Source organism: Arvicola amphibius, chromosome 14 (assembly GCF_903992535.2).
Source record: "Arvicola amphibius chromosome 14, mArvAmp1.2, whole genome shotgun sequence".
NCBI lineage: Eukaryota > Metazoa > Chordata > Mammalia > Rodentia > Cricetidae > Arvicola > Arvicola amphibius.
In genome coordinates, this window is record NC_052060.1 from 31,726,862 (window position 1) to 31,751,259 (window position 24,398).

The following is a 24,398-nucleotide window of genomic DNA, read 5'->3' on the forward strand; positions in this document are numbered from 1 at the left end:
TGTTTCCTGTTACTGGTGTGTTTACTTCTTGGTATCACACGCTTCGTTAAGAGCAGGGCAAGCATTGCTGGGCACTGGTAGCATGTCACTGTAGTCCCAGCGCTCAAGAGGTGGGTAGATTTCTGAATTTGAGGCCAGCAAGAGCTACATAGTAAAGGCAGAAAAAAAATATGTTATTTTGTATCCTAGTGTTCCACGGTTAACGCAGAGAAAGCAGCCTGACCTAATAACATGCTCCCAAGATTGTAGAAATAAAGGAAAGATAACTGACTTCTGAAGATTAAAATTTAAAACTAACACCCTAGTGGAGCAACACTTAAGTATAAATTGACCTTTAAAAGTCCAAATAGCTTTAAGGTTACATGTTAACACTGCAGGAGCGTGCATGTGTGTGTGTGATGTCTGTGTGTGTGTGTATGTGCGTGTGCGTGCGTGCGAGTGTGTGTGTGTGTGATAAAAATGTTGAAAGTGCCTATCCAAGCTGGACACAACTCCAGTTCCTTTACTAAGAGGCAGTTAAACTTTCCATGATCCACCTTCCCGTGATCTGGTCCCAAGCCCACTAGTGTGACTTCTCTGATCTGATTTTTCTTCTAACGTAGTTCATAGGAAAAGACACAGTTGCTTTGCAGATCCACGTGTTCGTGTTCTAAAGATGCATCCGTCTCTTGTCCAGGCTGGTCTTATTCATCAGTCTTATCATACCCTGTCACCAGCTCGCCACTGTAGGTCATGCGTCTACAAGACTCAGAGTCAGGTTCTATTAGAAAGCCCTAGAAGCTTGTAGGCCGCGCCTTGCTGTGCTGTGTCGTCCGCAGTACTGCACTGGGCTCAGCAAAAAAAAAAAAAAAGATCGGAGGCCAATGAGCACGTAAACACATCTGTAGACATCATCACCAAACGGTCTCAAAAAAAAAAAAAAATCAGCAACAAATATTATGGTATAAAATTTTGCTTGCTAGGAGGCCAAAGAGGAAACTGCATTATATGATACTTTTTAAAAACCACCTAAGAAACTGCGGTGAGTGGCCTTTGAGAACGTGAAATTGAGTTCCCACGGGAATGTGTCTTTTACTAGTAAGTTGTCCTAAGAAGGAAGGAAGACCTGGAGATGGTTTATTCAACAATGTCTCTTTGATAAAATCCGTGGGAAGGGGGCGGGGCTGGCTGACGGTGGGTGGGTGGGAGAGATCTGGCACTTCCTGCACTCTAAGCATAGCTAGTTAGGGAGCACAGGCCTGGGGAAGGGGCTTCTTCTTCTTCTTCTTTTTTTTTTTTTGTAACAGTTATGAACTTTTTTATTACCAGAATGTTGCTGTTTCCCAGGAATTTGATAAAACATTAATGGGTTTTATCATTACGTTTCTCTTTTCTTCTATTATTCCATTATGTCTTGAGCCAATATGACTTCCATAGAGTCCCCTTTTTTTACCTTTTTTTGAATTTTTTAAATTTTAATTTATTTTTAAATGATCTTTTTCTCATTTTCCATACCTGCCCCAGTTCCCACTCGCTTCCCTCCTCCTGCTCCCCCTCTTCCCCCTACCACCCCACCCCTTATCTACTCCTCAGAGAGGGTAAGGCTTTCCATGGGGGGGGGGGGCGACAAAGTCGGACACATCACTTTGAGGAAGGACCATGGTGTGCTGGTGACAGGCATGTATTTAGGCTGAGCAAGGTGTCCCTCCAAAGAGCCAGCTCAAGCACCAGGGATAAATCCTGGTCCCACTGTTAGTGGCCCCACAGACTGCCCAAGCCACACGACTGTCACCCACATTCAGAGGGTCTAGTTTTGGTCCTATGCAAGTTTTCCCCCTCCCCCCACTGCTATCAATCCAGAGTCAGTGAGTTCCCACTAGCTCAGGTCAGCTGTGTCTGTGGGTATCCCCATCATTGTCTTGACCCCTTTGCTCATATTATTGCCCCTCCCTGTCTTCGACTGGTCTCTGGAAACTTAGCTAGTGCTTAGCTGTTGGTCTCTGCATCTGCTCCTATCAGTTACTGGATGAAGGTTCTATGATGGCAATTAAGGTAGTCCTTAATCTGATCACAGGGGAAGGCCAGTTCAGGCACCCTCTCCACTATTACTTAGGGTCTTAGCTGGGGTCATCTTTGTGGCTTCCTGGGAATTTCCCTGGTGCTAGGTTTCACACTAGCCCCGTAATATCTCCCCCAATAAAGATATCTCTTTCCTTGCTCTCCCTCTCTGTTCTCCTATCATGATCATCCTGTTCCCTCGTATTCTTCTCCCCCACCCCTTCTTCCCTGCCGTGCTCCCGGTTTTCTCAGGAGATCTTGTCTATTTCCCGGGAAGGGTCTCTTAAGCCCTTTGCATCTCTTGTGTAAATGATTAGGAGCACTTGATAACTTTGTAGATCTCTCAAAAATTCACTTTTTGATCTTGTCTGTGTTTCAGAAAAGTGAGAAAAAAAACAATTTTTAAGCTAAAAATGGCAAGAATCCAGCTGAGCATGGTGCCACACAACGGGTGCATCTCTGAGTCTGAGGCCCATATAGTAACTGCCAGGACAGGTAGGGCCGCGTAATAGAGAGACTCTGTCTCATAAAATAAAAATCAAAAGAAAACAAAAAAGGATAGGAATAATCAGGCTTGTTTGGGCATATTCTTTTTCCTAAAAAACCAAAAGCCAGCAAATGTTTTAGAAAGAGAAAATTCTGTTTAAAATGCAATAAATCATTTCTGGGAGATTCTGTGGCACAGACAAGGTAAGGTCCTCAAGTAATTGTCAGTGTGAGATGGAGATTGCCTGCTGCACCCTGCTGTTTCCTAAGCATGGCAAAGCGGGACGACTGAATTCTGCACATACTTATCTATCTGTGGGTTCAGGGTGGAAAAGATCGTGGTGGGGATAATTCGCCTTGCATGACACAGACCAGATCCCAGTATGCAATTCTAATAGAGAATCCCTCCCCGCCAGAGATCCATGCAGAAAAACAGGCCACCCCAGTGTTTTTCTGGAATCTTCCTTCCTCTTCTTTGTTGTCGTTACTGACAGTCAGATGAATTTATAAACACTAGACCACTTCAGAGCCTGTTGTATCATCAACTTTATTCCCCAAAGTATTTTTTTCTATCAACAAACGTTTTTGTAGTCTCTGCCTGATGGAGAATGTTTCCACCACTGCCCAGAAAAAAAAAAAAAAGTTTCTCTTTCAGAACTCATTCGTTTTAACCAGTTGTTTGCTCAGTTGATAAAGCTGAACGTGCTCTTTTTCCATATCATATTTTCTGGAAATTTTGTTCTCTATTCTACATACCGATTTCAGAGCATATTTTCTTTTTGGCTTATATATATGTAAATATTATAAATATATATATATATTATAATCTAGATGCAACATTTATTGCCTCTCCGGAGGTTCTCCCTCCAATATCTCCCTCCTTTGTTTAGAGCGCTCTTTGAAGAAATCACCACTCAGTGAAAACACAGAAACCTTTCAGTGTCCCTGTTTTAGATGGATTAAATCACCATGTTATTAGTAAGAAAATACAAAAATAAAAATCACAGTATCATATAGCACATTGTTTAAGAGGAAATACACCCACGCCTGACTCGTCATTGCTGTAGGAAGTTCCTGTTGCCTTTATGCAGCGGGTTTTCAAGTTTTCTATATCCGTACCCAACATGATAGTGTGTCAGTCTGTGATGTTCACACTTGTTGGAACCTCCTATGCTGCACCCCTCAGGATGGATTCCTACCCTTAAGGGACACACAGAGCAGTTCATTCTTAGTCTCAGTCCATGTGAGCTCCCCAAGCGCCTCCATCATTTTGATGCAAAAAAAAAAAAAAAAAAAAAAAGCCCACTTTGTTTTTACTACCTCTGCGTCTACAGATATTTCTGGGTCCCCTTCATTAAAATTTTGGATCATCAAATCAGACGGTGGTGGTGCACACCTTTAATCCCAGCACTCGGGAGAGAGAGGCAGGCAGATCTCTGAGTCTGAGACCAGCCTGGTTGGTCTACAGAGTGAGTTCCAGGACAGCCAGGGCTACACAGAGAAACCTTTGGATCATCTATTATTTGCTTGGTATTTCTTGTTATCTTACTTTCTTGTGTTAATTGTTTGGGCTTCATTTAATAAATGACTTACGTGTGGACCTTTGGAAGGTGACTATTTGGAGAGGTGACCTGCCCTCCTGAGCTGTGGCCTAGGTTCAAGTGAGAAGTAAGTATTTCCGCGGTGAAAATTTTAGATTTGACTTCTTTTTTTTTTTTTGGCATAAAGTTTTATTACTGGCACCAAAACTTTTTTCCTTGTTTTCCAAACATTTTCTAAGATTCTCATGTTGCAAGTAAAAATAAATCCTGCCCTGTTCTTCACAGTACACATCTTCAAATATTAATTACTTAAAAGTACCCATCCCTGTCCTGCTCCCAGGTAGAGAACTGCAAATTACGTTTGGTTATAATATGCCCCAGGAAATAAGACAGTAGTGGAGCTGTAGTAACTGGAAACAAAATGAAGAAGTCATAGCTTTCAGCACTCAAAAGGCTGCTGCAGGAGGATCACTGCAAGTTCAAGGCCATCTTGGGGCACGTTGGAAGTTCAAAGTCAGCATGAACTACACAGTAGTCCTTGTCCCAAACAAACAAACGAAAAAGGGAAGGTGTCATATGATCCAACTGTGTCACTGGATGGAGCTAAGCACACCAGGCAATGCTTAAACATCCGTATTTATTGCTGCCGTATTCACAGTCACCAAGATGTAGAACCATTCTAAATGTCCAGCAGCAGAGATGAATGTGGTATATGTACATAGTGGGATTTTATTGAGTAGCAAAGAAGAAAGCAGTTGTGCCATTTGCAGGCAAAATGGGTGAAACTGGAGATAATTACATCAAGTAAAATAAGCCAAGCACAAAAGACAGATACCACGTTTTCTCTGATGCAGAACATATGTGTGGGTGTACATTAGCATCCTTGTGCTCATATGTGTCCATATATATTTATGAGGAAGGTAGACAGAGATCTAAGCCAAAGGGGTAGGAAGAGCCACTGAGTATAATTGGGAAAGAAAGGTACAGCAATCATGGTTCCTATGAAGAGGGTAGACTTAACTACAGACACACAAATATGTGTATGAAATGATAAGGGGAATTACCGGGGAAACCAGCACAAAGGGAAAGGGGAAGGGTGGGACTGTCAAAATACAGTGATTGAAAAAAGTCTTAATAAAACCTGGTTTGCATACTAGCTTTAAAAAATAACTACAACTAAGAACTTATAGTTAAAAATTATAAAAGTGGAGATTCGCTTTGAGATTTGACTGAAGAATAAGGAAAACACTGGAAAAGGAAGAAACACGTCTATATTTGGCAGGAAACACTAAAGAATTTCTGAAGAACGTAATGTTTTATTACCAACCAAGAATTAATGAAATTATTGTAACCTAGTTTCCAACTAAAGCGATCTCAAAGAAGCACCTGTCTCCCTTCTTCTTTCCAAAATAAACAGGAAGGGAGAAGGCAGGAAAAAGAAATTGGAAAAAAATAACTTAAACAAGAGATGGGGAGTGGATAAAAATGAGTCTCTAACGCACAGAATGGGGATAGGAGAGAAGCAACAAAGAAGAAGGAGACTGGGGATGGAACTGCAGATAGAGAAGAAATGGTTGTCAATTAGATAACGATGTGCCAATAGGCAGGCATGGTGGAGCACGCTTGTACCGCTAGCCCTCTGGTGTTCTGAGGGAGAAGGGCCACTTGTGTGTGCAAGGCCCAGTTTAAGCAGCTCAGTGAGAGCCTACCTCAGAGTTTTAAAAACTGGTAGTGAGAGCAACTGGGCATAGCATAGGGTTAGCGTTCCTGCCCAGCCAGCCTGTGTGTGATTCTGGCTCAGTCCAGTGCCAGAGGGTATGGCGGTGGCTTGTGGGACTGGGGGAGTACATGGTGATTAGCAATACTTGTTGGGAGATTGAAAACTTTTCTCATACAACTGATTCGTAAAGTTACATTTGAAGTTGTTTTGATGCGTACATATTGCTCTAAGGGCCTCCTCGCCGAAGTAATTAGGAAAGAGGAGATGGAATCAAATGAGGCCTGAGAAGGCAGACGGCAAACAATGCAGAAAATGGGATGGCGGTTAAATGGGAAACCCTGTGGGAATCAGCCAGAAGCCGCTAAACAGAGCAGCCAGCTTTAAAGGTACACACCCTGTCTTAGGGATCCCAGTGCTGTGAAGAGATGCCATGACCACAGCAACTCTTATAAAGGAAAACATTTCATTGGGGCTGACTTATAGTTCAGAGCTTTAGTCCATTATCACTGTGGCAGGAAACATGGTGGCACACAGGCAGACATGGTGCTGGAGACGTAGCAGAGAGCTCTACATTTGGATTCACAGGTAGGAGGAAAAAGAGACAGTGAGTCACTAAGCCTGGCTTAAGCTTCTGAAACCTAAAGCCCACCCCTGCCACCCCCAGTGACACACTACTTCCAAAAAGGCCATACCTATTCCAACAAGGCCATACCTCCTGATAGGGCCTCTCCCTGTGCGCCTATGGGGAGCATTTTTATGCAAGCCTTTACACACTTCTAATCCAAGCAGTTGTTAAGCTGAGGCAGGAGAACTGCTTTCAGTTCAAGGCCAGCCTGTTTCATAGCATGGCAATTCACCTCTAAGCAAGCAAACAAACAAACAAATAAAAATTGAACTTCAGTGTGTGCTGGGACACATTTGTTAGCAAATGAGAATGGGAAACAAATCCCCACTTCCTAAGTAGCAAAGACTCCGCTTGGTCCGAGATATGTATCATCACATATCATGGGTGTGGAGAAAGCTATAACATTGTACTGGGTGGTTGTTTAAAAATCTTTAGCAGTTGTAATGGTATTTCCTGAGAGATTGGAATCTCTTTGCTGGGTTTGTTCCATTTTAATATCTTCTAAGCTGGAGGTGGAGACCCTCATTATCAGCATTTATATCTAGAAGATGTAAAAAGAATGAGCTACAGGCATAGATGCATACATACAGAATTAGTTTCTCAGAAGCAAAATGATATTGCAGATGTAACATAACTGAAAGTAGGTATTTGCTGTAAAAGACACAGCAAGGTTGTTGGAAGAGACTAGAATGTCTAACTGCAGACTGGGAACTAGAGTAGGCAATTGTGTTCTTGTATGTAATAGGGTATTGCATGTAATTGTATGTAATGCTACCGTACTTCTAAGTAATATGGCGTTGGTTGAAAGAAACATTTTAGATCGTTCAACAATGGGGAAAAAAGTCATTTTTAATTATCTTTCATTAATGAAGATAGAGAAGGATGCGATTTATTCAAGGAAGTTTGCCAGGCTATTGCCTGAGTAAGTATCCTGTATAGTAAGTAGTTCAAATCTGCTTTAGTCAAAATTCACTTAAAAATACGTTGAGATATTAACATATTAGTGGGGTCAGGGATGTAGTTCAGTGCTAAGAGTGCCTACCTGTCACATACAAGACTTTTTTGTCAATTTTAAGAAGATTTTAAAATTATTAAAATGCGAAATACACATATTAAACATAATTCAGTGCGTGATAAGGTAACAATTCAAGCCATGAGGTAATAAATGGGTGACCAGGTGTTAGAAGATAGACTGGCAATTTAGGGGGAAAATTAAGATCTTGTAGGCCACATGGTTAAAAGTAACAAAAAGAATTTTTACATGTACAACTCCACTCCCTCTTCCCTACTCACCTCATGTTATATCTTATTTGTGCTTAGGGGCATGCGCACGCATCTGTGTGTGTGTGTACACGCGTGTGTGTGTGTGTGTCCTTCCACTGCAGCATGATCCAACTACCAGGGGCCACACCCTTAACAATGTCTTTCCCGCTCCCACTAGCTGGCAATTGCCAATACGTCTTGAACTAGGATTGGGACTTCAGATCTGCCTCCTCTTTCTATGTTCAAACTTTGTTTGGCTCGTGTGTGTGAAGCTCTGGTACATTCTGTCATCACTGCTGTGAGCTCATATGTGAGTTCACATGTTCAGCTGCCCCGCTGCCTCCAGAGACCCTGTTTCCTCATAGTCCCCCCACTGCCTATGTCTCTTAAAACCTTTCCTCTCTCTCTTTCACAATGATCCCTGAACCTTGGGAGGGGGTGCATGATATAGATGCCCCCCCATTCAGGGCTCTGCATTTGGAAAAGGTGTGTCAGTCACCATCTACTTCCAAAAGAATCTTCTCTGATAAGAATGGAGAGATTCACTAATCTATGAATCAACTTAATGATAAGTTATTAGGAGTCAGTTTAATGTACTACCCACTTAACAGAGTACTAGTTTCTCCTTTAGGGCCTTGACCTGTCTAGCTGTGAATTCTGGTCTCAATAACGGTGCTACGTACAGGTTTCAACTTGTGTAGCAGACTTCAAATCCAATCAGAAAATAGTTGGTTACCCCCGTGACATCGGTGCCACTATTGTACTAGTGAACATATCCCGCAAGGCCAGCTGTTACTGTAGCTCACAGGACTCATAGCTGAGTAATACTGATGGTCATTTTCTCCTCTGGCACTGTGCACAGCACCTTCCAGTGCTTTAAAAGCTAACCAATAGGAATGAAACTTCCAGGTCAGCACCAGCTTGAGCAATCCCATGTCTGTGACTCAAGTGTGTGGTGTCTTCAGCAATGGGGTCTCATCTGAAGGATAATGAAGGGGATTCTCAACATCCTTTTATGTTTTGGGGGGCTGGTCTATGGGACCTCAATGGCCACGAACTCCAGAAGAGGTAACTCATTCTTGGCACTGATTCTGAGTGAAGCAATCCAGACCCAGAAAGACAAATATCACACGTTTCCTTTTATGTGTGGATGTTAGCTTGGGAGTGGGGGCCGTTGGGCGAAGAGGTTGATTGTTTTTTGAGACACGTTTTTCCTTTGTTGCCCTGGGTGACCGGGAACATAATACATTAGAATTCACTGAGATCAGCCTTCCAAATGCTGGGATTAAAAGCCAGCACCACCATGCCCTGAAAGATGACTCTTTTAAAATATTTTTATTAATTCACACAATGTATTTTGATCATATTTACTCCCAGCTTACCCAGATCCACTCCTGCCTCCCTTCCCACCCAACTGCATGTCTTCTCTTTCCCTTTTTAAACACATCTAGTCCAAGTCATGCTGCCCCAATACTATTGAGTGGGGGGCCATTTTTGGAACATGATCAACATGATCACACCCTTTAAAAAAATGACTCTTCAGAAAGGGGTAAGAGGAACTAATGGAACAGGAAGACTGAAATGGGTTTGAAGGGAGGGATGGTGGCGTGGAGAAGGGCAACTAACACTAATCTATACATAGCTTAACTGGTTTTACCCTCTCATTGGTGACAGTGCCCTTGCCAGACACCATAGACTTGCAAATAAAAAACCCAATGCCAGGAATCAGTTACTTCTTTTGAAGATCATTCTTCTGAATACTTGAAAAATTAAATATTTTGTTTAGAAAAATGTTCCTGAGTTAAGATTATTGACAAAAATAAGTACGAAGTTTTTTTTTTTACAAGATTAAATCTTATATATATTTTTTAAACCTTCTGGCCTGAGATTATTGGAGGAAAAACAAAAGCCAAGCATGGTGGCACACATCTTTAATCCTAGCACTTGGGAAGCAGAGGCAGGCAGGTCTCTGAGTTTAAGACCAGCCTGGTCCATAGAGTGAGTTCCAGGAGAGCCAGGGCTACACAGAGAAACCCTGTCCTGCAAAATTAAATTTAGGAAAAAAAGTAAGATTAGTGTTAAGGTAGGTTTTATGTATTTTAATGCCAGATGCTAATTTTGATGTTTACATTTATGGTGGAGAGGACCTGTGGCTCTAGCAAAATGTATATGCCTTAACCCTGTTTTGTCAAAATACTGGGGCTTGGATGCAGACTATGAGTCCCAGGAAGCAGTGGCAGGGGGCCTTGGTGCCAGCCCTTACAAATGCCATGGTCTCATGAGGTGATGTCTGCATAAGCGACACCCCCTTGTAATATTAGGGGACACTGATAATTTACTGTTTGCTTTTATTATTGCTTCCTTTTCCTCCTACTATGGCTTTGGGCATTATTTTACTTTATGATTATATTTATTAGTTGGTATTCATGAAATAGTTTTCCGGTATCTTTGATTCTATATAGCAACTTTTCAAAACACAAACGACTCACATTTCATCACTGCATTGTTTAGCTCTTCTCCCGGATCATTAGTGAAGAAATGGTGAAAATTTAAACTATAGATGTGCCCAAGCTTTAAATATTTCTCTAAGAGGAACTCCACTTGTTTCATATATTTTTGCTTGCTCTAATTAAATTTTCTGAGGATTTAATGAGATCAGTTGGATCATCATGAATGCTGCCCAGCCCATTTTCAAGAGAGAATTTAATTATATACTTAAATGGCTCTTTGTCTTCAGTATCCTTTTCTTGCCCTGGAGCTTAATTCTATATTTCTGCACCTGTAGTGATGGCTTGTAACACAGACACATTTTATTTGCTCTGCATTGGGCTGTGGTTGTCACAGCGAACTTAATATTCTCTTGCACTCCATTTAAATAATTTTTGAGCAACTCCAGAGGTAGAATTTAATGCTCCTCACCCCATTTTTTTCTTTTTTTGCCCAGGGCTTTGCATATATTAGACCAGCAGTCTACCACTGTGCTGCTTCTCCAGATCCATTAATACCTCTTAACTTATTTGCTTAGCGGATTTTAGCTAGGACAGATTTGAATTACTACATAAAAGACTTCATTAGGACACAGCTTAGCAAAATGCCTGATGTGCACATCCCAGGCCCTTTGTGTGCCTGCAGGAATTGTTATGCAGTAATGCGCAAATCTTCTTTCTGAGCATTGACCATCATGTAGAAGATGACTTCCGTAAAAACTGGAAGACACTTCCACCGTGATCTGAGCATAACAGCATGAATTGCATGACTCCCAGGAAAATGCCAACTGGGAGGCAGCCAGAGCCTACATAAACAGTCTTCCATAGTTATAACCTGAGGAGCCGCAGAGATGAGAGGGCATAACCCCTGTATTTTTACCAAATTCGGGATGTGTGTTGTTAAGATAATGTACGCTGACTGCTCTTTTATGCTTGTCTTTTTCTTGCAGTGTCTGCATTCCTTCTGTCTTGTTTGAAGTTTGGTTTCGTAACAGAGTAGTGTTGGAAAGGTGGTTCCCTGCCTGATGCAGATGGGAAAACACACACGTATCCACATAGGCAAGCAGAGAGCACACACGTATCCACATAGGCAAGCAGAGAGCACACATGTATCCACATAGGCAAGCAGAGAGCACACACGTATCCACAGAGGCAAGCAGAGAGCACACACGTATCCACAGAGGCAAGCAGAGAGCACACATGTATCTACAGAGGCAAGCAGAGAGCACACACATATCCACATAGGCGAGCAGAGAGCACACACGTATCCACATAGGCAAGCAGAGAGCACACATATATCTACAGAGGCAAGCAGAGAGCACACACGTATCCACAGAGGCAAGCAGAGAGCACACACGTATCCACATAGGCAAGCAGAGAGCACACACGTATCCACATAGGCAAGCAGAGAGCACACACGTATCCACATAGGCAAGCAGAGAGCACACACGTATCCACATAGGCAAGCAGAGAGCACACACGTATCCACATAGGCAAGCAGAGAGCACACACGTATCCACATAGGCAAGCAGAGAGCACACACGTATCCACAGAGGCAAGCAGAGAGCACACATGTATCTACAGAGGCAAGCAGAGAGCACACACATATCCACATAGGCGAGCAGAGAGCACACACGTATCCACATAGGCAAGCAGAGAGCACACATATATCTACAGAGGCAAGCAGAGAGCACACATGTATCTACAGAGGCAAGCAGAGAGCACACACATCCACATAGGTGAGCAGAGAGCACACACGTATCCACATAGGCAAGAAGAGAACACACATGTATCCACATAGGCAAGCAGAGAGCACACACGTATCTGTATAGGCAAGCAGAAAGCACACACGTATCCACATAGGCAAGCAGAGAGCACACACGTATCTACAGAGGCAAGCAGACAGCACACACGTATCCACATAGGCAAGCAGAGAGCACACACGTATCCACATAGGCAAGCAGAGAGCACACAAGTATCCACATAGGCAAGCAAAAATGCAAAGCAGGGTCCAGATCATCTGCAGTGTTAAGAAGAGAGTACGCAACCATGGTGACAGAGGGAATTAATATGTAATCAGATGTCATCACAGACAATGAAAATCTTTTGTGCTCCAGGAAAAAATAAGGGCTAAGAGTCTATACAATCTCCATGGGAAAGTACCTCGGGTCAGAGCTGGGGTACTGCATCTGTTCATTAGCTCAGCATCTTGTTTTCTTAAGTTTTTCCTCCCCGCCAGGGCTTTTGTTAGCTGAGAAAGGGAAACTGGGAGGAAGGGGATTGCTAAGCCCAACATACAGCTAAGAAAGAAACAGAAGTGAAGTCTGCCATTATTCACCAAGGGTTACTGTGCACAGAGGGAAGAGAAGCGCCTGCCCTGTGTGTGAGGGGGGAAGCCGAGGGCCTCATTGTGACAGATATGTAGAATTCACCTGGGAGACAGGCAGAAGACTACTGGGCAGTGATGCTGGCCCAGGTCGATGGAAAAGCCAAGGCAAAGGAGTGGGCAATCGGAATGTTCCATGTATATAAGTCTGTAAAGTGGAGGAAGTTGGGACGAGGCCAAGGCAGAGACTGCTTTTAGACTCCCATGTGTGTGCTGTGTGGCTGTGATCAAATGCAGCAGCCCCTTCGTCATTCCTGTAATGGTCCCGCCACCTTCACAAGGACGATCACGAGGACCAGAGATTTTGTGTCTAATCAAGTACCCGGCACAGTGCCAATCCCACAGCGGAGGGATAGGTACAGGAAGTCTTGTATTTAGAGACCAAGTGATTAAAAATGTTAACACATTTTACTCCATGGCAGGCCATGTATTCCAACTCCTTGTGCAGCGACCTCATTCTGTAAACACAAAATCCCACAGCGACATGAGCGGAGTAAAGATTGATCATAACATTACGGTAATCCTCCACTCGCCTAATTGCGTCCACTGACCTATAAGCGAGGACAGGACTTAGAAGGCTGTGATATTCTTTAGGGACTAAATCTGCTCTTATCTCCGAAATAGTCATTGTTCCTGTGTTTATCTCCTTCTATGTGATTGTCTTGGACACCTGAGTGTGTATTTGAAGCTGCCTGTGTGACTTGCCTATTTTCTGTATTCTGCTCAGTATGTAATCGCATTTTTAAACTCTGATTTCTCAGTAAAAGAAGGCAGACTATGTGACCCAAAACCCCAATCTGCATCAAAACTGTTCTCTTGGCACATGTACAAAAATCCAATTAGTTTCCAAAGGACAAATTGTCTTTGGGGAGTCAACTGACCTGAAGTTCACGACCAATCTAGAGGAAAATCCTTCTCTACGATTTTTTTTTTTTTTGAATCATAGATGATATACATTCAGGGCTGTGTGAAACTAACGCTCATGCAAATTAATCAGGGTTACTTTCCTAGGTTTATATGGAGAAGTTCATTTGTAGAAGTCATTAAGCAGATACGAACTTCTACTTGGACATGCCAGGCATTTCTAAGAGAAAACCGCCAGACGATCTTTGGGGGTGAATATTAAGGTTGATCGGCACTCTGGTGACGAACACTCTCACATCTGCTTAATTTCTCGGATTGTTGCAGGAGTTTGCCAACTGGTTAATAAAATGGAGGAGAACACTGGCAAAATTAAACCCTTCAACCAAAATGATGAACAGTTCCTGGAAGCCTTTGTTATCTTCTGTGGCTTGGGGATCCAGAACACGCAGATGTATGAAGCAGTCGAGAGAGCCATGGCCAAGCAAATGGTGACATTAGAGGTAGGGACGAAGCTGGCGGGATCTGGGCGGCTCGGCCACGTGCGGGGCTTCTCCTTTCCCTCCCAACATGAACAGTGTGGATGTGTATTCTGGCATTATATCCCCACAGAAACATGTGATTCTCACAATGATATCTGTACACTTATCTAAAAGTTAAAGAAAGTAGATTTCAAATATTAGACTCTCGCCAAGGCCCAGATGACCAAACCAAGACTCTGGCTCATCCCCCCGCCTTTTCTGCATAAAGCAATGTTTGCCATACATACTTCCTTCACACAGATGCCCGCTACCCAGTGCCCCCGAGTCCGTCTCTTCCCTGTCTAGCGCCCCCATGTGTCTGTCCATGAGGATACCTGTAAAGAAAGCTTTCAGAAAAAGAAATCCCATATAAGCCTTAGAGAATTGAAAATAAGGAAAGGGAAAAATAAATAAAGGAAATCAATAAAAGGCAGAAATCACGCCTCTTCAGACAGAGGTCCATGGCCTCTGATTCTGAAGCTTTTGATCCAGATGGTTTCATGGTGGGGGGGGGGGGGCTGTAAATATTGCTGCTGCTGTCAAATAGAACTTTAAAATAAAAAATTTAAAGTATAAAATAAAACATTCTGCACAACCACATTTTTTGTATAAAAGGAATATCTAAAATAACTTCTTGTTACTTAGAAGTTACGATTTTTGAAAACAAGAATTACGATTTTTTTTTTCGTCAAGTTAGAAGATTTAAAGTAAGCCTGACCTTAGGGTAGCATTGGGTCCTGGTTCCATTGTGAACCCAATAGGCCCGGTGTCCTCAGCTGCTGTGGATAGCTTTATCTATTCTGCTCTTGACTTGTAGACTCTAGGAGCGTCTTTAAATCTGGGTGACCATACATCCCAGCCTGCAGTTTTCTGCATGAATTCGATGGCTATTACAGGCCTCACCTGAGAACCATTTTTTTTTTCTTTTCAAATAGTGGCTTAAATATGTCTATTCGTGCGAGAGTTTTATTTCCCCTATTCTGTACAAAAGGACATTTCTGAAAAGCAGTTCCAAATAAACACTTGCTGCCGTGGGTGAACCAGAGACGATTTCCAGAGTGACTTGCAGATGATGCGTTTGTTAGGTCAACAGCGTCAGAGTGACAGTCTCAGGATTTTCTCTAAGATTACGGAGCGTCACTCAGGTGCAAACACTCGACCATGGAGTTTCACTGTGCTGATGAAAGCCGCAAGCAGGAGCTGGCAGTCAGAGGAGCCTACTTACCTCTCCAGGAAGTTGGGGGAGCATTCCAAGCTGATGTTCTGTGTGCATTAATCGTATTGTCTGGGTAACCTGGATTCCTGTCTTATCCCTAGGTCCTGTCCTATCACGCATCAGCGGCAGAGGAAGAAACAAGAGAGCTCCAGGCTTTGGCGGTAATCCTTTCTTTTGAAAACTTGCTGACCACAGCCATCTAATTAATATACAAGTGCTTTTCACCAGTGGTAATATTTACATGGATACAGGGATTATTGATGTTGGTTAACGGTACTTTCTTGATAGGGTGCAAAGTCACCAATAATACGAAACACCACTGACTTATGTTGGCTTTGTAATATTATTTTATTATCCTGATTGTTTTTTGCCAGTACTTATTACAAAGTTCACCTCTTTCTTTCACCAAAATAACTTAGTTTTCATTTACTGGGGAGACCGAGGTGGGTGACTGCAGATGGTTGGTTGTCGCCCGTAACCGGCTCTGCACTGTCAAGAACTGAGAGCGATCCGATTTCTGACCATATGGTTTATTGCAGGGTGCTTGAAATCGGGATCAGATAAGGTTAGTTCCTGGAGTCCTGTCGTGATTCAGTATAAAGTGGGACGGAGGCAGGGGACCGTGTGAGGACACAGGCCAGACGCCCTGGGTCTCGGCTGGGGATGCTCTGGTAGCGGTCCGTGTAAATTTGAGGCCCTTACACTTAACCCTCAACAGTGCGCTTGATGCACTTACACTGCTTGAGTTTTAAATCCATTTCTGTGACACAGCTAGGTGTATCCAAGAAAAAGAAATGTGCGGGCCAGGAGTGGAAAGTTGGAACGGATCACAGACATTCTCTTTCCTTGTTATCGAGACCGTAGCTTGCCAGAACATAACACTTCTTTATGCGTTAACGACGTGTTCGCATGGAAGCTACAGCTGTGTTGTGAAGACCACCCTGGGGCCTAGAAACCCCAAAGAACTTCAAGTTCACGCGGCCATGCAGCCGAGGGAGTGAGATAGAAGTTCATACGTTGGTGCAGAGCACTGAACCCAGGAGTTAAAAGGCTTGTAGAAAGAGACCTTGGAGACATCCTTAGTTAAATTGTCATGGGTAGGAACATGAGTCATCTAGCAAGGACAGCAAGGAAATCATTAGGTGATTGTGACTGAAAGGTCACACAGGGTTTAAAAGTATCATTTGCCTTGGGCTTAATTGACATTTTTTTTTTGTTGTTGTTGGGACAGGAGACAGGCTCTAACACAGTAGCCCAGCCAGGCCTGGAACTCACTTGAACTCCTGACATCCTTCTTGCCTCGGGCTCTCCAGTCCTAGAAGTATAGGTGTGAACCACCTCACCCAAGTTAACTGGCACATTTGCCTAGTCCACTAATGAGAGCTATTACTCAATTACATGTACACTGTGAGTAGGAAACCATTCTGTGCTCTCTCAAGCCCCACAAAGCATTAAGCAGTCAAGGTAAAAAGGAAAAGCCATATCCTGCCAAGTGTCTTAGGGAAATCCAAAGAGCAAACTCAGCAACTTCTCACGACGATGCTAAAAACACCACTGGAGTATGAAACTCTGTTTTGCACTTCAGAATGAGCAGAGTCCTTGACAAACGTCTAAACTTGGCTTTCTCAATTATGCCTGTAATTTTAGCAAGAGAAAATCACTCTGGAATAGCGGGAAACGGCTGTGCAGCGTATTGTCCAGGGCCATCTGTGCTTCCATTTGGAGAATAGATGTCTGGCAGCTGCATTGAGATATGTAGGGCTACATCTTTTGTAGGTCAAGTAATTTATTAAAATTGGTTGAAATTCAGCAAGCGATTTCAAGTCTAGCTTTATGTCAACCAAATAAAAATTCTTCTACAGCTCCAACTACCCAGGTGTCTGCATAACCCAGCAATTCCCCAAATCGCTGTCTTTGCCATGTGTTTGCTTGTTTATGTCTGTTGCAACTGTAAAATACATTCAAAAGCTGTCGCATATTTTCTTAACTCCTATTTTGAAATTTTACTCTTCGGAGATTAAGCAATATATGTACCAAATGTGTATGACTATATCCAGAATAAAATTCTCTAGTCATAACCAAAGAACTGATAGGAAATTCAAACATCTCACCCCCTTCCCCACCACACGCACACAGCTTAACTTGATTTTTTTTAATCCCCTTTTTTGTCTGTTCTTCTCTTGATTAACACTGAGTATAACAGAAATCAGGCCTTTCAGCTGAGTGTGTTGCCATGATATTGATGATCCTTAGTCACAGGTTGCTGAGAAAGAAATAAAAGAACCCCTGTCACCTGATCATGGTTCTTTAAAGTTAATTAAGATACCGGAATGTAGGGCTGGGGGATGATTTGGTAGTTGAGAACATTAGCTACTCTTGCAAAGCACCTGGGTTTGGTTCCCACACTGTAGCTTTCAACTGCCTGTAACTTCAGGTACAGGGATCCAGTGCCCTCGTCTGGCCTCTTCGGGTGCCAATCACACAATGATACACATTTATACCTACAAGAAAAGTTATACACATGAAATAAAAATAAATTAACCTCTTAAAGAAAGATACAGAACATAAGTTTGATTAAACCAACATGGAACATGAATGTGTGCTTGACTGAACGGGTGAACTGATTGCTTCTTCTGTCTTCTGGTCCTACAAGAAAAGCAATAGGTAGATACTTATTAAAGAAAATAAACTACGTGGTTTGGCCCTGAGTCAGTTCTGGTCCAGCTTTGGCTGAATCATGGATGACGGATCTAGAATCCAACTGAATTTTTTTTTTTTTTTTGATGTCTTAAACGTGCTTTGAGTCTCTTTATTTGAGAACCAAATTAGAAAGAAAGGGCTATGGTAGCCACTGAGGTAGGATTTCCTAGGACAGAATTCCCCTCATTTTCACCTTAATCTTTCAAAGAAAGAAATGCCATGTAGGCCCAGCCTTGATCAAGTGTCTTGGACTGATGCAGGTGACCGCGGTGAAGGACAGAGCCAGGACCTGACCCAAATCTGATGCCTAAGTCAGTGTCTAGATCAAATATCTCACAGCAAGATACTCATTGCCCTTGCTCTGGGGAAATCCTTTAAGAACTCACCAATTATAACTTGAAACTTTCAATTAGATGGTTTAACCAAGAGTTGGTCCTGGGATCGTGATGATACCCAGTGCTACTGAACCGCGGTCATCTGTGGCCTCGGTAAGGGATTAGCTTCCTTAAATTGGGCCAGAGTCTAAGACCATCTCTGGCCTGCCGATGGAGGCATCCTCTTTTATACAAATCTAAAACGATAAGACAGCTACGTGTTTTTCACATATGCAAGATTTCAGTAGGTTACCTGTTTGAGTCTTGCTGTCTCACTTTGATTTTACAAGTGGACAATTTCCAGCCTTAATCTTATCTCCAAATGCTGAGACTCTGTTATTGAACTTCTCATAGACAGTGGTTGTGTGTAGCTTGGAAACACCACAGTTTTTAAAATAAGTTTCGTATATGGAACTAGGTAAGCAACATAATAGCAGATCTGTATATATTAAAGTATGCTCATAAGTTCCTCTAAGTTTATACTTATAAGTATTTTTATCTTACCAGAATTTTATCATGATGGCTTTGTTGTATGATTTTTTTTTAAAATGTGTAGCCCAGGCTGGCCTCTAATTTGTGATCCTCCTGCCTCTGCCTCCTTCAGCAACTCCACCACAACCAGCTTGTTGTATGATTTTTAAAAAGTGTAAGCTCATTATCCAAGTTTTTAATATATGTCTTCCCTACTAAAGTTAAAGGAACCACTTATTTAATTCAAGAAAGAAGGAAACATTCAGATTTAGTAACTAATGAAAATATTCAAGTTCTCAGCCTCTGTGTCTTAGACGCTTCTCTCTGGAAGAATGGGTTCCAAACTGCCTCGTGCACCTAACGCTCTGTAGATTCTTCTTGTTTGTGTTTGAGTGCACACCTGTCTTGGAAAAAGATACTTTCTAACAGCACTAAAAGCTGTGTGAGTTTCCTTTTTAAACATACGTTTTGAGAGTTTGGAAGTGGGGAGCAGAGGCAGCAGCCTTCCGCAGAGTGTAGGATAGTGGCTGTCACAGGGGCTTTCTTCCAAGGCTGGAATTTCCTTGTCATCCTTTGCCTAGGGCACCTGAGATGGGAGTATTGGTCAGGGCCCACAGGGGAGCATTCACCACTTGGCAGGAGACCTTTCTTTGAAGCCACTGGTATGACCTATCAAATATATTCATTTGATCCCTGAAAAATTTTTCCTTAAAATGAAAACTAATTGAAATATCTCATTTTTACTGACTAAATATAAAATAGAAATGGAACAAAATGACTTTATAAAACATTGACACTATCGGAAGAATTTGACATTTTATGGAAGAGCAAGTTCAATAGCTCCCCTTCTTTTCAAACTTATTTTAATAAATATTTCTTGTGCAGAAGGAGCCTTTTATTAATGGCTGGCTATAAAGACACATTTCAGTCCCCTTGATTTCTATTTGGGGCTTGAGAGCCGATACTTAAGATCTAAGGCAAACTGAATGCCCTGATATCAATGTGGCTTGTTTGTTTGTTTGTTTATTTATTTAGATATAAAGAATACACAATCAAATAGATTGTGTAGCCCTGTGCTAAGACATTTCCTATAGGCAAAACAGTAGCCTTCACCAAAACCAAGAAATGCAATAATCTTTAAATGATTAGTATATTTATTTTACCCAAGTGGGATATTTTCCATGTTCACATGCTTAATGGTTTTCATGGAAACCATACATTTGAAAAATACAATCATAGTTGGGCAGTAGTGGTGCACACCTTTAATCCCAGTGTTCAGCAGGCAGAGAGTTCAAGGCCAGCCTCTCTGTTTACTGAGAAACTTGGACCTGCGCACCTGTTCTTGGTGCTGCACTCCCTCTTAATCAGTGCTCTAACTGAGACACGGGAGATTAAACATGCCTGTGGCGTGTCTGATTTCAACCATGGATTGTAATTCTGCAACCTGCTGAAGGTTCATCTGGATTTTGTCTGTCAGATTCTTTTAGGAAATCCATAAATCCTCTTATTTTCTGATCATGGCTTGGACCAAAAAAGATTGAAGTCTAGAGCAGCTTCTGTATTTCACCCTTCTGAAGCAGCAGCAAGAAGCAGCCGGCTCCCCTGGTGGTTTCTTCCCATTAGACTGTGGCATGGTGTTTACCAATGGACCCACAAAGGGCATTTCATTGGAGACAGCCACACTGACCACGTAAGCGGCTGTGTCATTAACTGTGGATGGCCTCTCCTAAAGCAGTGGGTCTCACAGTTTTGCATCCATCGGAATCACTTGGAAGGCTCATTGCAACACAGAGATGGCAAAGGTGCTCTCCTGGCTTTTCTAGTTCACTAGCTCTGCATTGGGCCCAAGATGTTGTATTTTTAACAATCTGTATATGCTACTCTGATGGAATTCTGGGTCCTTCTGATTCTGTACTCATCTGTATCAATTATCCAGTCTCAGATTCTGAGTCTTGAGGGTCTGCTGCCTACAATCACTTTTGTTACAACAGTGACCATTGTCAGGATTCAACTGAGAAAATACAAACTGCCTTGAGTTTTAAGACAGAAAGATGAACATTTTCTTTCAAATCACTTGAAGAAGTCAATGAATGACCCCAGGAAGGAGTTCCTGGAACAGAACGTATCTGAACTATTGGTATTCTATCATATCTGGACCATCAGACACATAGACTAGAATCAGAAAGCCACTGGCCTATCAACTCTCACCGACATCAACCATGCTGGCAGATATTTGGATAGTGGAAAAGGCACTCTATGCTCTGTAAAGCTACACTTCCCTCCTTAGTAATTAAATAAACTACGACAAAACAAAAACTAACACATAGAATAAGACAAAACAAGCAAACAGAAGGAAAAGAGTCCAAGGAGAGGCACACAAACCAGATATAGCTGCACTTCTCCTTTCGGCTCTAGGACCCCATGCTGTGCACATTGCCTCCATCTCTGTGCATTCATGTGTGCACTGATACTGCTGATTCAGAGGACGTTGTTTCCTTGGTGTCCTCTGTCCTCTCTGCATTTTACATTCTTTCTGCCTCCTTCTGCAGGGTTTCCTGAGCCCTGAGGCAGGGGGGAGATTTGATGGAGACATCCCACTTAGGGGTGAATGTCCCAAGGTCTCTCACTCTGCACATTGTCTGGCTGTGGCTCTCTGTAATTTGTTCCCATCTGCTGCAGGAGGAAGCCTCTCTGATGGTGACTGAGCAAAGCAGTGATCTCTGAGTATAGCAAAATGTCATTAGGAGTCATTTCATTTATATATATATATATATATATATATATATATATATATATATATACTTAAGAACAGTAGTATCTGCTTTAGGTCCATGAACTTCCTACTGTCAGTCTTGGGCACCCAAGCAGTACTGGGTATGTGTTCCATCTCAGGGAGCAGACGTTAAATCAAATCAGATACTGGTTGGTTAGTCCAGCCAGCTTTTTTCTATCATTGCATTAGCATATCTTGCAGGCAGGACACCACTGTAGGTAAAAGAGATTGTCTGAGTCGGTGTTTCCATTTCTTCTTTGGTAGCCTCTAGCTGAGTAGCTTCTTATATCAACGATGCTAATATGTAGGGGTGAAGGCTCTAGGTAGGCACAAACCTGACCTTTTCATGCTCAAGGAGTTTTGTGGGTGTGGTCTTCAGCAATGGGGCCTTGCTGTCAGTTTGTGGAGAGCAGCCTATATTCTTGGCAGCAGACTGTGTTGTTTGAGGATCCCCATGGGATCCCTTTGACCAACAACTCAATTAGATGTAGTCCAGTCCCAGTACTGGAAGCTTCATTTGGTGACAAGAGATGTCCATCTGGGGCCCTGTGTCTCCCCTTATTTGGCAGTTTCATTTATATTGCCTTTGTATATATGTATATTTTTGGAAACTTCTACTATACTAGGTTTCCATAATACCACTCAGATGTCCTTGATTTTATCTGTCTCTCCCCATATTCCTCCCTTATCCCTCCCCCACATAGCTACACTTGATCATCTCATTCCAGTCCCCCACCATCTATCCATAGCTATCTATTCTATTTTCCTTTCCTAGAGAGAGCTCTCTTCCCCCACTCTATCTAGACCCTTACTCTACATTTAACCTCTGTGGTTCTGTGTGTTGTAGTTTGGTTATCATTGACTTAACAGTCAATGTATCCACACATATACAAATGCATACCATATTTGTCTTTCTTGATCTGGAATACCTCACTCAGGATGAATTTTTTTCCTAGTTTCATCCATGTACCTGTGGATTATGGTTTCATTTTTATGGCTGAGTAATGTATCATTGTAAATGTCTACCACACTTTTAGACATCTAGGTTGTTTCCAATTTCTGGCTATTATAAATATTGCAACAATGAATACAGTTGAACATGTGTGTCTCCGGTACAATAAAGTGTCCTTCAGGTATATGTCCAAGAATGGTGTAGCTAGGTCTTCAGGTAGATCAGTTTCTGAGGAGCCACCGTGCTGGTTTTCATAGTGGTTGTACAAGTTTGTACTCCCAGAGAGATGAGTGAGTGTTCCCCTTACTCATCAGCATGAACTGCCAATTGTTTTATTGATCTTAGCGATTCTGAGTGTAACATGAAGTCTCAAAAGAGTTTTGATTTGCATTTTCCTGATGACTAAGGATGTTGAACATTTCCTTAAGTGTTGTTTCTCAGCCATTTGAGAATATAATTTGAGAATTCACTGGTTAGAGCTGTAACCCTGTTTTTCGTTGGGTTGTTTTATTGATATCTAGTTTCTTTAATTCTTTAAATATTTTGGATGTTAGCTCTCTATTGGATGTGTAATTGGTAAAAGTCTTTTCCAGTTTTATAGGCTACCTCTTTGTCTGAATGACAGTATCCTTTACCATACAGAAGCTTTTCAGTTTCACGAAGTTCCATTTATTGATCTTTGTGCTTGTACAAATGGAGTTTTATTGTGAAAGTCTTTTCCTGTGCCAATGAGTTCAAGGCTATTCCTACTTTCTTTTCTGTCTGATTCAGTTTATCTAGTTTCATGTTGCTATATTTGATCCTATGGAGTTGAGTTTTGCACAGTGGCATGAGTATGGATCTTTACGGATTCATCTACATGCAGCTGTTCAGTCTGACCAGTATCATTTGTTGTAGCTACTGTCCCCTTTCCAGTGTGTATTTCTGACTTCTTATAAAAATCAGGTGTCCATGTTTGTGGACTATTTCTGGGTCTTCAATTATATTCCATTGATCAATGTGGTTGTTTTTGTGCTAATATCATGCTTTTTTTTTTATTATTATAGCACTGTAGTACAACTTGATCACAACTCCAATAGGAGATAGTGATATTTCCCATTGTTCTTTTATTACTCAAAACTGTTTTAGCCATCCTGGTTTTTGTTTGTTTTGTTGTTTTTGTTTCTTTATTTTTTTTACATTTCTATATGAAGCTGAAAATTGTTCTTTCAATTTCTGTGAAGAATTATGTTGGAATTTTGGTAGGAATTGCATTGAATCTGTAAATAACTTATAGTAATGACCCTTTTTACTATGTTAATCCTGCCAGTCCATGAATGGGACATCTTCCTTCCATCTTCTGATATCTTCTTCAAATTCTCTCTTCATTGTATGAAAGTTTTTATCATGCAAGTCTTTCACTTGCTTGATTAACGTTACCTAAGATGTTTTATATTATTTGAGTCTATTGTGAGAGGTGTTGTTTCCCTGCTTTCTTTTTCAGCCCATTTGTCGTTTGTATATTGGAAGGCTGCTGATTTTGTTAGTTAATTTTGCATTCAGCCACTTTGCTGAAAGTGTTTATCAGCTGTAAGAGTTTCTCAGTGGAATTTTTAGAGTCACTGATATATAGTACCATATCATTGCAAATAAACTCTGAGTTCTTTCTTTCTTTTTTTTTTGGTTTTTCGAGACAGGGTTTCTCTGCAGCTTTTTTAGAGCCTGTCCTGGAACTAGCTCTTGTAGACCAGGCTGGCCTCGAACTCACAGAGATCCGCCTGCCTCTGCCTCCCGAGTGCTGGGATTAAAGGCGTGTGCCACCACCGCCCGGCTGAGTTCTTTCTTTGTAATCTTTGTCCCCTCGATCTCCTTCAGGTGTCTTGTTGTTCTGGTTAAGACTCCAAGTACTGTGCTGAAGAGATATGGAGAGAATGGACAGCTATTGATGGGAGCAGGTCCCTTGTTTGTCCCGGCAGCCCAGCTAGCTTACACCCGAAATAATCACAC

The 24,398-nt window shown here is 42.0% G+C and overlaps 1 protein-coding gene across 2 annotated transcripts in view; it reads left to right on the forward strand.

Moving 5' to 3' along the window:
• The window catches only part of Pde5a (phosphodiesterase 5A), a 134,204-nt gene that overhangs the window by 67,417 nt on the left and 42,389 nt on the right, over positions 1–24,398 (forward strand). For both annotated transcript variants that reach the window (XM_038311403.1, XM_038311404.1), the window contains exons 10-11: positions 13,733–13,908; positions 15,244–15,303. In XM_038311403.1, the coding sequence (XP_038167331.1) occupies positions 13,733–13,908; positions 15,244–15,303 (236 nt within the window). The remainder of the gene's footprint in view (positions 1–13,732; positions 13,909–15,243; positions 15,304–24,398) is intronic.